Below are 14,297 nucleotides of genomic sequence, written 5' to 3' on the forward strand. Positions count from 1 at the left end.
GGGCTCAGCTGTGGGGCAAGAAGAGCCCTGGGGAAGACTGGAAAGAGTTTCAGAGCCAGTCTGGTGCCTGCCTGATTCTCTGCAGCCTGGCCCTCCCAGCCCCACTCACACACCCCACAGGCAGCCCTGTCTAGGGGTCACTCCCATTTGCTCCTCTGAAAGGAAGAAAAGCCTACTGAGACATGGGGGGGGGGTGGCTGGCTCTCTTTGCAGAACATGACAAATGCTGGGGAATCTCAAGTGGTCCTCCCTTGACCTTTGGCACATGTCCTTGAACCCCCAATAAGTGTGTGTTTACTCTGTATTACAGATCTCCATGTCTCGGGAACTGTCCCCCTCAATATGCACACTCCTGTCCTCTGGGGGCAAAGTTGTGTGCCCGTACCAATCATAGGCAATATATACAGAATAAGGAACCGAGTTGGGGTGTGGACACCACACAATAAGTTTTGAGCCACCTTGCAAATGATACACAAATCTAAGAGAGTGGTATCCATAGGAAAAAGCAGGCTGGTTAGCTTAATCTCTGTCCCAGGAAACATCTGCTAGTGAAGCATTTTTTAAAATGGAATTATGAAGCACATAGAAGAACAAGCCTTGCTGAAGCAGAGCCAGCATGGCTTCTGCAAGTCAAGTCCTGTCTCATGAACCTCTTGAGCAGGCATCCCCAAACTGCGGCCCTCCAGATGTTTTGGCCTACAACTCCCATGATCCCTAGCTAACAGGACCAGTGGTCGGGGAAGATGGGAATTGTAGTTCAAAACTTTTGGAGGGCCAAAGTTTGGGGATGCCTGCTCTTGAGAGTATCAACAAGCATATAGAGAGGTGATCCTGTTGACATTGGGTTCTTGAACCTTTCAAAAAGCTTTTGACAAAGTACCTCACTAAAGACTCTTGAGTAAGCTTAGTGTTGTTGTTTAGTCGTTTAGTCGTGTCCGCCTCTTCGTGACCCCATGCTTAGTAGTCGAGGAATAAGAAGAGAAGTTCTCTTGGGGATCAGGAACTGGTTAGGTAGCAGGAAGCAGAGAGCAGGAATAAATGGGTAGTTCTTTCAAGGCAGGGATGTACGCCAAGGATTGGGACTGGGACCTGTGCTTTTAAACTTCATAAGCAATAGAGTTAGGAGGGAGCAGTGAGGCAGCCATTCTCAATCGTTCTTGGAAAGTTGTGGGCCTGTGCCTGAGAAGAAGAGACTGAATGAATGATGATGATTATGGCCAAACAGCCCGCAAGGAGGAGACGGCCAGGCTTTGCACATTATGGTGCTGGAGGAGACTCTTGAGAGTCCCATGGACTGCAAGAAGATCAAACCTATCCATTCTTCAGGAAATCAGCCCTGAGTGCTCACTGGAAGGACAGATCGTGAAGCTGAGGCTCCAATACTTTGGCCACCTCATGAGAAGAGAAGAATCCTTGGAAAAGACCCTGATGTTGGGAAAGATGGAGGGCACTAGGAGAAGGGGACGACAGAGGACAAGATGGTTGGACAGTGTTCTCGAAGCTACGAACATGAGTTTGACCAAACTGCGGGAGGCAGTGCAAGACAGGAGTGCCTGGTGTGCTATGGTCCATGGGGTCACGAAGAGTCAGACACAACTAAATGACTAAACAACAACAACAACATGAAGAACCAGTTGCACATATCTAGAAGGAGGCGCACCTGGCTGGACAGCAGGACAGGAGGACTCTGGGGTCTTAGTAGGCCATAAGCTTGGCATGAGTCAGTAGTGAGATGCAACAGCAAACAATGCTAATAATAATAATAATAATAATAATAATAATAATAATAATAATAATAATAATAATTTTATTATTTATACCCTGCCCATCTGGCTGGGTTTCCCCAGCCACTCTGGGCTGCTTCCAGCCGAATATTAAAAACAGTACAGCATCAGACATTAAAAACTTCCCTAAACAGAGCCGCCTTTTCTAGGCTGCAGCAACATAAATCTTGTGTCCAGATCCATGGAAGTCCTAGCACTGCCCTCTTCTGCCTTGGTCAGAGCACACTTGGAGTCATGTGTCCAGTTCTGGGCACCCCAGTTTAAGAAGGATATTGACAAGCTGGTATGTGCAGAGAAGATCAAAGCCTGATGAGGAAGGGTTAAAGGGAGTTGGGATTGTTTAGTCTGGATAAGAGGAGAAACTGAAAGGAGATAGGACAGCTGCCTTCAGCTATCTAGAAAGGGCTATCGCAAGCTTGTTTTTTCCTGTTCTGGGGTTGATTCAAATGGGAATATATGAGCTTCTGACTCAACAGGAATAACTTTCTGATGGTAAGAGCTGTTCAACATTGGAAAGGACTCTCTCAGAATATGCTGGGCTCTCCGTTCCTTGGAGATGTTGAAGCAGAGGTCAGCTGTCAATATCTGTCCAGGATTCTCTAGCTGTGATTCCTGTATTGAGGGAGTTGGGCTGGAGGAGGAGAAGGATTTATTATATTTCTATGCTGCTCTTCATCCAAAGATCCCAGGGTGGTTTACAATAAAAAAACACAAACATCCATACCATAGTAGCAAAAACATTACCACACACACAGTTTAAAAGGCCTGGGAGAAGAGGGTGGCAGGATCCCTTGGTTCCCATTGGCAATAATTATGCCTTAGATTAACCTCATGGACTAGATGACTCTCGGGGGGGGGGGGGTCCCTTCCAACTCTACAGTTCTAAGATTCCCCGCCCCATGAATCCCCTGGGCACTGACCAACATTTCCCTGCACTCCCGACCCCATTGGCTTGCATAGCCCAAAGTCTGTATTGGGGCTACTGATAGGATCCAGGCATAGTTAACCCTTGGAACTCCCACAGGAGGCAGGGATGGCCACCAACTTGGATGGCTTTAAAAGAGGATCAGACCAATTCATGGAGGAGGAGAGGGCTCTCAATGGCTCTGCTCTGCCTTCATAATTGGAGGCAGCCGTGCTTCTGAATGCCAGTTGCTGGAAGCAACAGGAGAGGAGAGGGCTTTTGGGTTTGGATCCATCCTGTCTGCTGGTTTCCCATGGGAAAACTCTCTAGCCACTGTGAGAACCGGATGTTGGGCTACAACAAGAAGAAGAGTTTGGATTTGATATCCCGAAGGAGTCTCAAAGCGGTTTACATTCTCCTTTCCCTTCCTCCCCCACAACAAACGCTCTGAGGTGAGTGAGGCTGAGAGACTTCAAAGAAGTGTGACCAGCCCAAGGTCACCCAGCAGCTGCATGTGGAGGAGCTGAGACGTGAACCCGGTTCATCAGATTACGAGGCCACCGCTCTTAACCACTACACCACACTGGCTCCCATTGGCCTGATCCAGCAGGCTCTTCTTGTGTTCTTACTGTAAAGGACCCATGGATGGTTAGGTTCAGTCAAAGGCGACTATGAGGTTGTGGCACACATCTTGCTTTCAGGCCGAGGGAATCTGCATTTGTCCACAGACAGCTTTCCAGGTCATGTGGTCAGCATGACTAAACCACTTTTGGCGTAACAGAACACTGTAACGGAAGCCAGAGCGCACAGAAATGCCGTTTACCTTCCCGCTGAGGCAGTACCTATTTATCTACTTGCACTGGCATGCTTTCAAACTGCTAGGTTGGCAAGAGCTGGGACAGAGCAGCGGGAGCTCACCCTGTTGCGGGGATTCAAACCACCGACCTCCTGATCAGCAAATCCAAGAGTCTCAGTGGTGGTTTAGACCTGCGTCCCTGTTCTTTATGTGCCCCCTGCCCAGCTTGCAACCCCACTGGCTTGGCACCTCCCTGCCTCTCTTGCAAGGAAGGCCATCTGGCCCCACAAGACCTCACCCATTGCACTTCCTGAGCCCCACATGCAGGGCTCTCCCTCTTCTCCCTCATCTGCTGCAGTCCTGAGGCAGTTTATTATGGGAGCGTCTCCTTAGCAGTTGCAGACTTCTGTAGCCTGGAAAGAATGCCAGGTATGGAATGGTGCTGCAAACACAGGCAGCAGGAGCAGCCACGGCCAAATCTGGCCTCCTCCCAGAGGGGGAGGGGAGCCCCTCTGTTTCTTGGGCACGTCAGTCCTGGCTCTTCTATGGGGTGCCACCAGGCTCGTCTTGGCTGTGAAACAGCCTGGCCAACCGCAGCTGGCAAAGGCTCTCACCTGACTGGGCTGCCCAGCTTGGGAGGCTGAAAGAAGGAAAGACATGGGGGCAGAGGTGGAGGTGGGTGGGTATTTTCTAGGCTTCCAAGGGGAACCAAACCGGGGCTCTTGGCTTTGGAGGCTGAGATCTCAGCCACCCACTCCCACCACCACTTTGGGATGCAGAAGTAACCGAGATCACCATGGATGGCAGCTCATGCCTCTTCCACTGGGAAGCCGCCCCAATCTCTGCTGAGCCGTGCACAAGATTCCTGGGGTGTAGGCCCTCAACTAGGGTCTGTGTCTCTTCAGGGAGGACCAAGGCATGGCAGAGGCTGCAGTGTCTTTGAAAATGGTTTATGAGTGTGGATGAAGGGAGTGCAGAGTTTCCAGCATTCTCATCTCAGAAAGAGCTTGTCCAGGCTGATACATTTTCACGGCGGGTATAAGAATGGTCGCGGGTGTTTCCCCGACGGCTCGGAGCACTGAGCGGGGCTGCGGCGGTCGGGGCGGCCGCCTACGGGGCTCATGATTTCCATCGGAGTGACCGAGATGACTACTTAAAAGAGCTCTACGAGACGGCCAACATATATCACTTCCTCCACAGCCTGGCCCTCCTGGCTGTGCCCCACTGCCGCTATCCCCTGATGGCCGGCAGCATCCTGTCCCGGGGCATGGGGATGTTCTCTGGCCACGGCATGACAGGGGACCCGATCCTGACCAAGGCGCTCCCTTATGGTGGTTCCCTCCTCAACCTCGGCTGGATCGCCATGGCCCCTTGACACCTCCATTCCGGCCCCATGTGCCCCCCTCCCCATCGCCAGGGCAGCCAACCCTGCTCCTCATTCCCCCTCTTAGGCTAGCCAGAAGGGAGCCCTAGGACAGGAGAGATGATCTGCCAAATGTCAGAGTGGGATCACTTGAGGTCTTTAGCCCGCCCCGAACGCCTCTGTCCTGCATCTTGGAATTCCGCAAATGCCAAATGCCAAATCCCCTTTTAAAAAGCCAATATCCTCCCCCCTCCCCCCCAAAAAATTTGCAACCAGATTTGAGTTTGTGAAGGAGGAAGAGCTTGGGCCTTGGCATGCAATGTCTGATCAGTGCTTTTCAATTGGTGTTTTTTTAACTTAATAAACGATGAGAGTGATAGAAAGAAAGAAAGAAAGAAAGAAAGAAAGAAAGAAAGAAAGAAAGAAAGAAAGAAAGAAAGAAAGAAAGAAAGAAAGAAAGAAAGAGCTTGTCCTTCTCTGCCTCCTGACATTGCTTTCAGAGCAGTCCTACCCTGTCACAGCGTCTCTTGGTTCCTGCTTCTCGCCTCCACAGCAGCCCATGGAGTCCTGCCCCACTCCTTCCCAGCACACTTTTAGATTTCAAAAGGGACAAATTTTCCTGTGGCATCACATCCCCATCCCCTTGGCAACCTGCCAATTCTCCTGTCTGTCCACTTCTGGGGGGCACAGTTCTTTTGCATTGCCAAGGCCCCCAACGACTCCATGCTGGTTCCCCATTGTTGCTCAGTGGCTCTGCAAGGTCGACCCATGAATTCTGGCACAGCTCTGCAGCTTGTCTTTTCCCTTCATATCCCAATATTATCTAAATACTACCATTTATTAGTTTCTAATATTCACTAACAGACTGGTCCCCAGCCATAACACTATATATTTTATAGTACTTTCATATTATGAGTCATCTCAAATAAATTTTCTTCATTGCAGCTGCTGAGGCCCACTGAGGCTGAGGAGTTGTTGTGTCTTTCGCAGAGGCCTTCCTGGGTCTCCTTGGCTGCTCAGTCCTCCCTGCGAGGAAGCCCCTTGTCTCCCTCAGACTGAGCTCCAGCCTGGCCCTCCCCTTGCCAAATGGCTGGAGAACGAGGAAGCTCCCGGGAGAAGATGTCCTTTCTCCTGCTTTTCTCTGACCTCAGTAGATGCTGTCATCCAGCCCTCCCGGGTTGGGGGCCTGGGCAGTTGAATCCTCCCTCCCTCCTCTGCCAAGGCTGTTGCTCTTTCACCCCTTCCTTAGCATCTTAGCATCCCCCCTCCAGGATCAAGGACAGGCCAGCCTGCCTGCTTCCCCAGAACCCTAACCCTAAGCCCCCACAGCATCTCCAGGCTTTGCCTTAAAGCCTGAGGAGCTGGTCCTGCTCTGCAGAGACAACCCTGAGTGCAGTGCCTGCCCCAAGGCCTGTGAGCCTAACAGGCTGATATCTACTAAGTGCTCTAACTTTTTGGGACCAGTACCCAGACCGGTTTCCCTTGCCCCCCCCCCCACCAGTCCGCTTCTGGGTGGTTTACTCTGTAATCCCAGCAGCAATAGCATCCTGGGGCAGAGGGACACAAGGGAGCTCTCCTCCTCCTCCCACCTCTGAGCAGGGACTGCTCTTCTCCCTTCCTCTGAAACCCCCATCTCTTGGGGGGGGGGCTTTTGCTGCTCTTGCCATCAGGTCCCAAGAGAGCTGCCCCCAGGAGATGGGGAGAAGCCCCCAGAGCAGGCCCTGCTCCCAAGGCAGCCGGAGCTGTGCCAGAGGTGACGTTATTGGCATGGGGAGGTGGTCCTAATCCTCAGCTGCCTGTGCTGAGCCCAGAGCCAGAAATAGCCCCCCGGGGCTGATCTGACAGACAGGTGGGCTGGTGGACAGGCAAGCAAGCGGGTGCCCCAGGAGGAAGGCACTCCTTCCTCAGCCCCACACCTGTTCCTGGCTCATCACTCTGGGGGGAATTAGGGAGAGCAGGAGGCAGAGGAGCACCTTTGCTGCCCACGTCGTCCTGGAGCTGCCAGCAGCGTGGGACACACTCTGCCCTCAGTCGCTGAACACACATGCAGCACCTGCTGTAATTAGACATTCATTAGCAGAGAAGATGGAACACTTTGGAGGCGATGACAGAGTTTATGCCATTTAAACAGGGAACTGCAAATAGAGACGCTTCCCAGGGGAGGAAAGGGGTTTCTAGTAGAGTTTGGAAGGAGTTCTTGCTGGGTCTAGCACTGACCCTGGCCTGGGGCTGGGCAGAGCAATTAACAAGTTTACACAGCCTACAGAAAGGGAGGTTTCATAGAGGGCAGAATGAATATTCCCAAGCAGCTCTCAGCTGAGGGATCTGGGCAGGAAAGGGCCCCAGGCAGCAAAAGGCACTGCATGCAGGACCATGTGGGAAGGGGCTTGTCTTGTCTTAGCCCTTGTGGGCCAGAAGGCCCCATAAGGGGTGGAGGGGCAGGAGCTGCAGCAGGGTGTTCCCTGGGGGTCCACATTGCCCAGCAGGCACATACCAGCATGGGACTGTTGAGGACATGAGAAGGGTCCACTGGATTAGGCCAAAGGGAGCCCACCTAGGACAGCATCCTGTCCTCACAATGGTCCACCAGGTGCCCATTAGGGAAGCCCACAAGTAAGAACCCAAGCACAAGAGAACTATCTGGACTCCCCCCGCCGCTGGTGGCTTCCAGCAACTGGTCCTCTGAAGGCCCCTGCCTCTGACAGTGAAGGGAGAACATGTATCAGAGTATTGGGGGGAATGGATTTTCCATGCTTAGCAAGGAGATGCTGCCACTCCTGGGCACAGCTGTGCCTTCCTCCTGGTCTGAGCTCAGATGGAGCGGATGGGAGCCCAGCAGGCCATAGAGCTGCCTCCCTGGAAGGTCCACGTCCAGCCGGCCCCCTCCCTCCATGCATTGTGGAAGGGAGCCAGTGTGTTCTGCTCCATAGAGATTTCGACACGGGTGGCAGGATGTGTGTGTCAATCGGCTGCCTTTTGCTTTCCTTGCTACCTGGTGTCATATAATCTTAGAAGTGTAGACTTGGAAGGGACACCCGAGGGTCATCTAATCCAACCCCCTGTGATGCAGGAATCACAACTACAGCAGCTTCCGGTTCCTGCCTGCCTTAATGGATGCAGTTCCTATGATAGCAGGAGATTGTTAGCGAAGAAAAAACAAGGATGATTGAGGGTAAGTATCCGTGCAAGTCTCCCCCTCCCAGGAACGGGGGAGGGGAACAGCCTTCACTCCCAGTTCTTCTGGATACCTGGCTCTCGCTCTGGCATGGAATGCGGGAGGCAGGGAGACGCTGAGTGCAAAAGCACTTCGCCTGGAGAAAACCCCCCTGCACCGTCATTAAGAAGCAGAGGTTCTTCTGTTAATTAGAGCTTAATTTGCCTAAAGTACAGGTGTGTGCTTGAAGAGATGAGCTCATAAACTGCGGAATAGAACCAGCTGCAAGGTTGTTAAGGTTTTGAACTTGAGAGAAGACTTCCTTCGGTGCAAAAGGCGTGTGGGGGACGGGAGCCTTCAGTTTCTGTATATAAAGTTTTCTTCTCTACATTTATGATTCAGCAACCCTCCTTTGAATGTTAGTTCAAATTATATATGTACAAGCGAGGAGCGAAGAAACTGGATTATAGATATGGAATATAACATTAATTCTAGCATGGGGGGCACCTAAATTATATATTTTAGTATTTGAATGATTGGTAATAATAACTGTATTATAATTTGGTATTGTTATAATGAGGCTATTAGGTAAAGGTAAAGGGACCCCTGACCATTAGGTCCAGTCGTGACCGACTCTGGGGTTACGCGCTCATCTCGCATTATTGGCCGAGGGAGCTGGCGTATAGCTTCCAGGTCATGTGGCCAGCATGACAAAGCCGCTTCTGGCAAACCAGAGCAGCACATGGAAACGCCGTTTACCTTCCCGCTGTAGCGGTTCCTATTTATCTACTTGCACTTTGACGTGCTTTCGAACTGCTAGGTTGGCAGGAGCTGGGACCAAGCAACAGGAGCTCACCCCGTCACAGGGATTTGAACCGCCGACCTTCTGATCAGCAAGCCCTAGGCTCAGTGGTTTAACCACAGCACGACCTGGTAATTGAAAATTAATAAAAATTATTGGGGGGGGGGGGCGACAACTACAGCATTCCTGACAGATGGCCATCCAACCTCTGCTTAAACCTGTTGTATGCTGAATTGGATTTCATCGAGAATGGTTCTGTTGCTTTCATATTTGTATGCATTTTTAGCCACGTGGGCTCATTTTTTAAAAGGTAGTGGTATAAATGTTTCAAATATATAAGGTAGACTAATAGTGGAAACACTGGATTATCCTGTAGTTCTGTCTTGAATTTCTCCTATCTCAGGAAAGTAGGGAGCATGGGAGACGGGAGGGGTCCAAAGTGATGATCTTGAAGATGAGGAGGAGGGAGAGCTCATCAATGGCTCCTCCTCATCCTGGAGAGTAGTGACTAGTGGGGTGCCACAGGGTTCTGTCTTGGGCCCAGTCTTATTCAACATCTTTATCAATGACTTGGATGATGGGCTTGAGGGCATCCTGAGCAAGTTTGCAGATGACACCAAATTGGGAGGGGTGGCTAATACCCCAGATGACAGGATCACACTTCAAAATGACCTTAGCAGATTAGACAACTGAGCCAAAGCAAACAAGATTAATTTTAACAAGGAGAAATGTAAAGTACTACACTTGGGCAAAAAAGAAAGAAAGAAAGAAAGAAAGAAAGAAAGAAAGAAAGAAAGAAAGAAAGAAAGAAAGAAAGAAAGGAAGGAAGGAAGGAAGGAAGGAAGGAAGGAAGGAAGGAAGGCACAAATACAGGATGGGAGACACCTGGCTTGAGAGCAGTACATGTGAAAAGGATCTAGGAGTCTTGGTAGACCACAAACTTGATATGAGTCAACAGTGTGATGCAGCAGCTAAAAAATCCAATGCAATTCTGGGCTGCATCAATAGGAGTATAGCATCTAGATCAAGGGAAGTAATAGTACCACTGTATTCCGCTCTGGTCAGACCTCACCTGGAGTATTGTGTCCAGTTCTGGGCACCACAGCTCAGGAAGGATACTGACAAACTGGAACGTGTCCAGAAGAGGGCAACCAAAATGGCCAAAGGCCTGGAAACGATGCCTTATGAGGAACGGCTTAGGGAGCTGGGTATGTTTAGCCTGGAGAAGAGAAGGTTAAGGGGTGATATGATAGTCATGTTCAAATATATAAAAGGATGTCATATGGAGGAGGGAGAAATATTGTTTTCTGCTGCTCCAGAGAAGCGGACACGGAGCAATGGATTCAAACTACAAGAAAGAAGATTCCACCTAAACATTAGGAAGAACTTCCTGACAGTAAAAAGCTGTTCGGCGGTGGAATTTGCTACCAAGGAGTGTGGTGGAGTCTCCTTCTTTGGAGGTCTTTAAGCAGAGGCTTGACAGCATATGTCAAGAATGTTATGCTTTGATGGTGTTTCCTGCTTGGCAGGGGGTTGGACTGGGTCCGGATGGCCCTTGTGGTCTCTTCCAATTCTATGATTCTAAGAAGTGTGTGTGTGTGTGTGTGTGAGAGAGAGAGAGAGAGAGAGAGAGAGAGAGAGAGAGAGAGAGAGAGAGAGAGAGAGAGAGAGAGAGAGAGAGAGATATTTCTAGGTTAAGGAGCATTTGAGATGAGCTGCAAGGAGCCATAAGGCCCATTCATCTCCTGTCCACAGAAGCCTGGTTGTGACTTCAAATGGCATGATTCACTGGCTTCCTTGTGCATGACTCTGCTTCTAAAAAGCTCTGCTATTGCCTGCAGAAGATGGCGCTGATGAGGGCAAGTCAGGGAGCAGCTCCTCCATCTGTTACCGGAGAAGCTCCTCAGGCCGCAAAGCCAACACACACACACACACAGAGTGAGAAAGAGAGAGAGAGAGAGAGAGAGAGAGAGAGAGAGAGAGAGAGAGAGAGAGAGAGAGAGAGAGAGAGAGAGAGAGAGAGAGAGAGAGAGAGATAATGAGAATGCACACTGGGGCCACTTGTCACTGCCTCCTGCAGCAAGGCAGCCAAAGGGACAAATCACAGCAGAGGAAAAAGCAGTGCGAGGGAGTGAGGAGAAATTAAATTCAGTTCCCATTTAAAGGAGGATCAAACATATTTGCACCTTCCAAAACAATAGGAGAAAGGAAACACAACCTTCTCATTAATTTTTATTTTTAATAGCTACAAGCGTGGTGGAACTGGGGAATGCTTTGGACGAAGTTTATCTTGATTTCAATAAGGCTTTCAACAAAGTCCCCTTTGATATTCCTGTGGTTAAGCTGGTAAAATGTGCGCTACATCATTTGTGGATTTGTAGTTAGCTGACGGAACCCAGAGATTCTTTGTCTCAGCATCCATTGGTTTGGAGAAGTCCCCTTGGAACTCTTCACAACAGTCTGGCTCCATCCCAGTCCAACCCTAACCCTTTTGTACAGGCCCAACCTGCCCAGTCCAAACCCCTCCTCCCAACACCATACTCTCATCCATCGGGACACCCTCCCACAGGGTTCCTCCTCCAGGCACCCCTCAAGCCTCTTGTGCAGCAGACAAGCAAACCAGCAAGGCCGGGGGGGAGGGGTCTTTGGAGGGGGTGTATGGAGGGCTCTTGTGATCCACCAACCAAGATGCCATCATTCAGGCACCAGTGCTGGGGCTGAGCACTAGCACACTGAGGGCCCATCAGTGGAAGGTGTGGGATGGGTTATTGATGGGTAGGAGGGGATGTATGAATCGCGATTTATCCCTCCAGTCTCCCACGTATGGGTTAAGCAGAGTATTAAAACCCCATCATTGGCAGCAAAACATAGATGCTTGAAACTAGGCTGCCAAGCCTTATATTTTCTGAGCAATCCCAGTTAATGAAGGTTAGCTGGCTACCCTTCGCTTCCCCGCTTAACAAAGAACCAGGCAACCCTTTATAAAGTGAGCTTACAAATGGTGTTTACTTACTTAACAGCCTTGCGTTGCATCACAGTCAAACTATGGTAAAATACCTCTAGGCTACAAAATACATCGTTGATTCCAAACATGGAGTCTGTGCTCAGGGAGGCCACCAAGAGACATCTGTCTGCCTGGAAGACATGGGGTAGCAGAGAAGTGTGAGAGTGACCGAAGCAGAAGGGCTCTCTTGTTTCTTCCTGCTGCTGCAAACAAGGGAGATGGCATTGCATAGAGCTCTCTCCCCAGCAATCACATTCCTGTGGCCTGAGTCTGTCTAGCAAGGTGGCCCTGTGATTGTTTGCCCCTCAACTTACTGTCGAGAATATGCCTTTGTCTCCCACAGAAGGAACCCCCATTGCCTGCTGGGATGGGGGGTCCCAGTACTGCCACCACAGCCAACCAGGTGCTTGACAGCCCTTCCTCTTGGGCTGGCAGCTAATTCACCCCCCAGTGTCTGGGCTTTATACCCCCTTAGAGAAGTTTCCATAACACCAGGCTCAGCCCCCTGACAAGACCCCCTTTCCGGCCTCCCACATTGTCAGCCTCCCTCTGTAAGCTGCTCAGACAGACCTGGCCCTTCTGCTCCTCTTGCCTCAGCACTGTGCCCCCCCTTTCTGTGGGGTATTTATCAGTCCTGGCACCTGCTTGCTCTCCTCCTCTTCCAGGGAATGGGTTGGGTGGCAGGAGGCTGGCCCTGCCCAGGAGCACTGCACACAGCCTCAGCACCTGGCGAGGAAGAGCTGAGCACCAAGGCCCAGCAGCCTTTCCAGCTCACAAGATGTGTTGGCACAGACAGGTTTTTGAGTGCAGGGGGCAGCAGCTGCTGCCGCTGCTTCCAGGGTCTTGCCTTGCATCATCTGGCTCCTGTCCTGGGCCACCCCATTGGCCCACCTGCAAAAAGACCCTCAGGATTGCTGCCGATCCTAAGGATGAGCCGCCTTCCAGCCTCATGGTGCTTCTGGCTGTACTGCTTGGTGCCAGTCCTGTCCCTTTGCATGGCTTCTGGTGCCACAGCTAGGACTGTGCTGTTGTGACACAGAAAGAATGGCAAAGCATGATTCATCTGTAGAAACCCCACAAATACAGGAGAAGGCAGTAATGCTTCTGAATGTCAGTTACTCAGGGTGGGGAAAGGGCTATTCTTGTGCTCAGGCCCTGCTTGTGGACTCCCACCTGGTACCAACCCTCATGGTACCTGGCACTTGGGAAGATGTTTTCACCCTTAGATATTAGGACTAGGAGACCTGAGAGGAAGCAACACTGATGTTTTTCATGCACACACATCCTAATGAAAACGAGGGCTAACTTGGAGCAGCAGAACCTCAGAAGCAAGATGATTTGGAGAGGTGGAAATCTCTAGCTTAGAGAAAGACCCCCAGCGATGCACATCCATGCCCAATGCCTCCTGACCAAGGAGGAGCAAAGCAAGAGGCTTCCTGTCCGGGCAGTCACTCCTTGGAGGCAAGTGTGCTGCAGATCAAACGGGGAACAGGAGGACTTGCCTCACCTGGTGCGAGGAGCGCCTTTGCATCTCTCCTCCTGCACAGCGCAAGCACAGGAAGGCCCGGCTGAAGCCCCGCCAAGAGGCCCACCTGCTCCTGTCTGCTAGGAGCCGGCCAGCGTCTGCTGCTGGAGGTCACCGCTGCTCAGAAGGGAAGACACGGAGTGGGGCAGGAATGGGGAAATTTCAAGAGAGAGCGGCCATTCCAGGCCCGCTGGGCGCTTGCAGAGCCTCCTGCCTTGGACGCTGCAGTGCTCCAGCCACAAGGAGGCTTGCGGCTGGCTTGGGACTCCAGCGCAACCCAAGAAGAAGCCCCACAGCTTCGGACCCTCGCCCGCCCCATAGCCCTCCCGCGTCTGCCTGACTCTGGGGAGCGCTGCGCAAAGGGAACACCCTCTGTTCCCAAGCAAGTCCGTGAGAGAGAAAGCCCAAAATAGTCCCTGAAAGGGAGGAAATATGTGGCGCCGTTTCCCAAATTGGGAGCGTCCTCCAGCTCCCCTTGTCCCGCGGCCTGCTGGGAGACTCTGAGGTGGGGGAAGCGGCTGGCCGGGCGGCAGCTGTCTTTGGCCTGGCGACCCCCGCCTCGCCTGCCCAAGCAGAAGGGGGGCCACTCGGGGCCTGCCTTCGCCGGGGGGGGGGGCTCCTGGCCAAGCGGGCCATGGGGCGACCCTGCAGAGGGTCGAAGGCCCTGACCGGTGCCTCAGTGGCCGCTGGCGGGGCGCGGGCGGGCTAGGCGGGCAGCCTCCGGGATGGGGCGGTTACTATAGCAACAGATCCAAGGCTAGAGTGATGGATAGCTGGACGGAGCGAGCTGAAAGGGGTAGCGGGGAGGCTCCTGCTCGAGGGAGGGGGAGAGGTGCCGGGGCGCGTGCCGTCAGGCTGGCTGGCTAGTGGTGATGGGGTGGGGGCGTCCCATCTCCGCGTCTGCCTGCCTGCCTGCCTGCCTGCCTGCTTGGCCGGCTGCCCGCCTTCCCGCCTTCCGCTCCCGC

At 52.0% G+C, this 14,297-nt stretch overlaps 1 protein-coding gene across 1 annotated transcript; it reads left to right on the forward strand.

The window, feature by feature from the left end:
• Window positions 1-3,906: 3,906 nt before the first annotated feature.
• Window positions 3,907-6,086, forward strand: LOC118077303 (transmembrane protein 256 homolog). The gene is made up of 2 exons (XM_035100903.2): window positions 3,907-3,913; window positions 4,528-6,086. Exons 1-2 carry the CDS (start codon window positions 3,907-3,909, stop codon window positions 4,857-4,859), a joined length of 339 nt encoding a protein of 112 aa, XP_034956794.1. The 3' UTR covers window positions 4,860-6,086.
• The last annotated feature ends 8,211 nt before the right edge of the window (window positions 6,087-14,297 follow it).

This window comes from Zootoca vivipara, chromosome 11 (genome assembly GCF_963506605.1).
Source record: "Zootoca vivipara chromosome 11, rZooViv1.1, whole genome shotgun sequence".
NCBI classification, from domain to species: domain Eukaryota; kingdom Metazoa; phylum Chordata; class Lepidosauria; order Squamata; family Lacertidae; genus Zootoca; species Zootoca vivipara.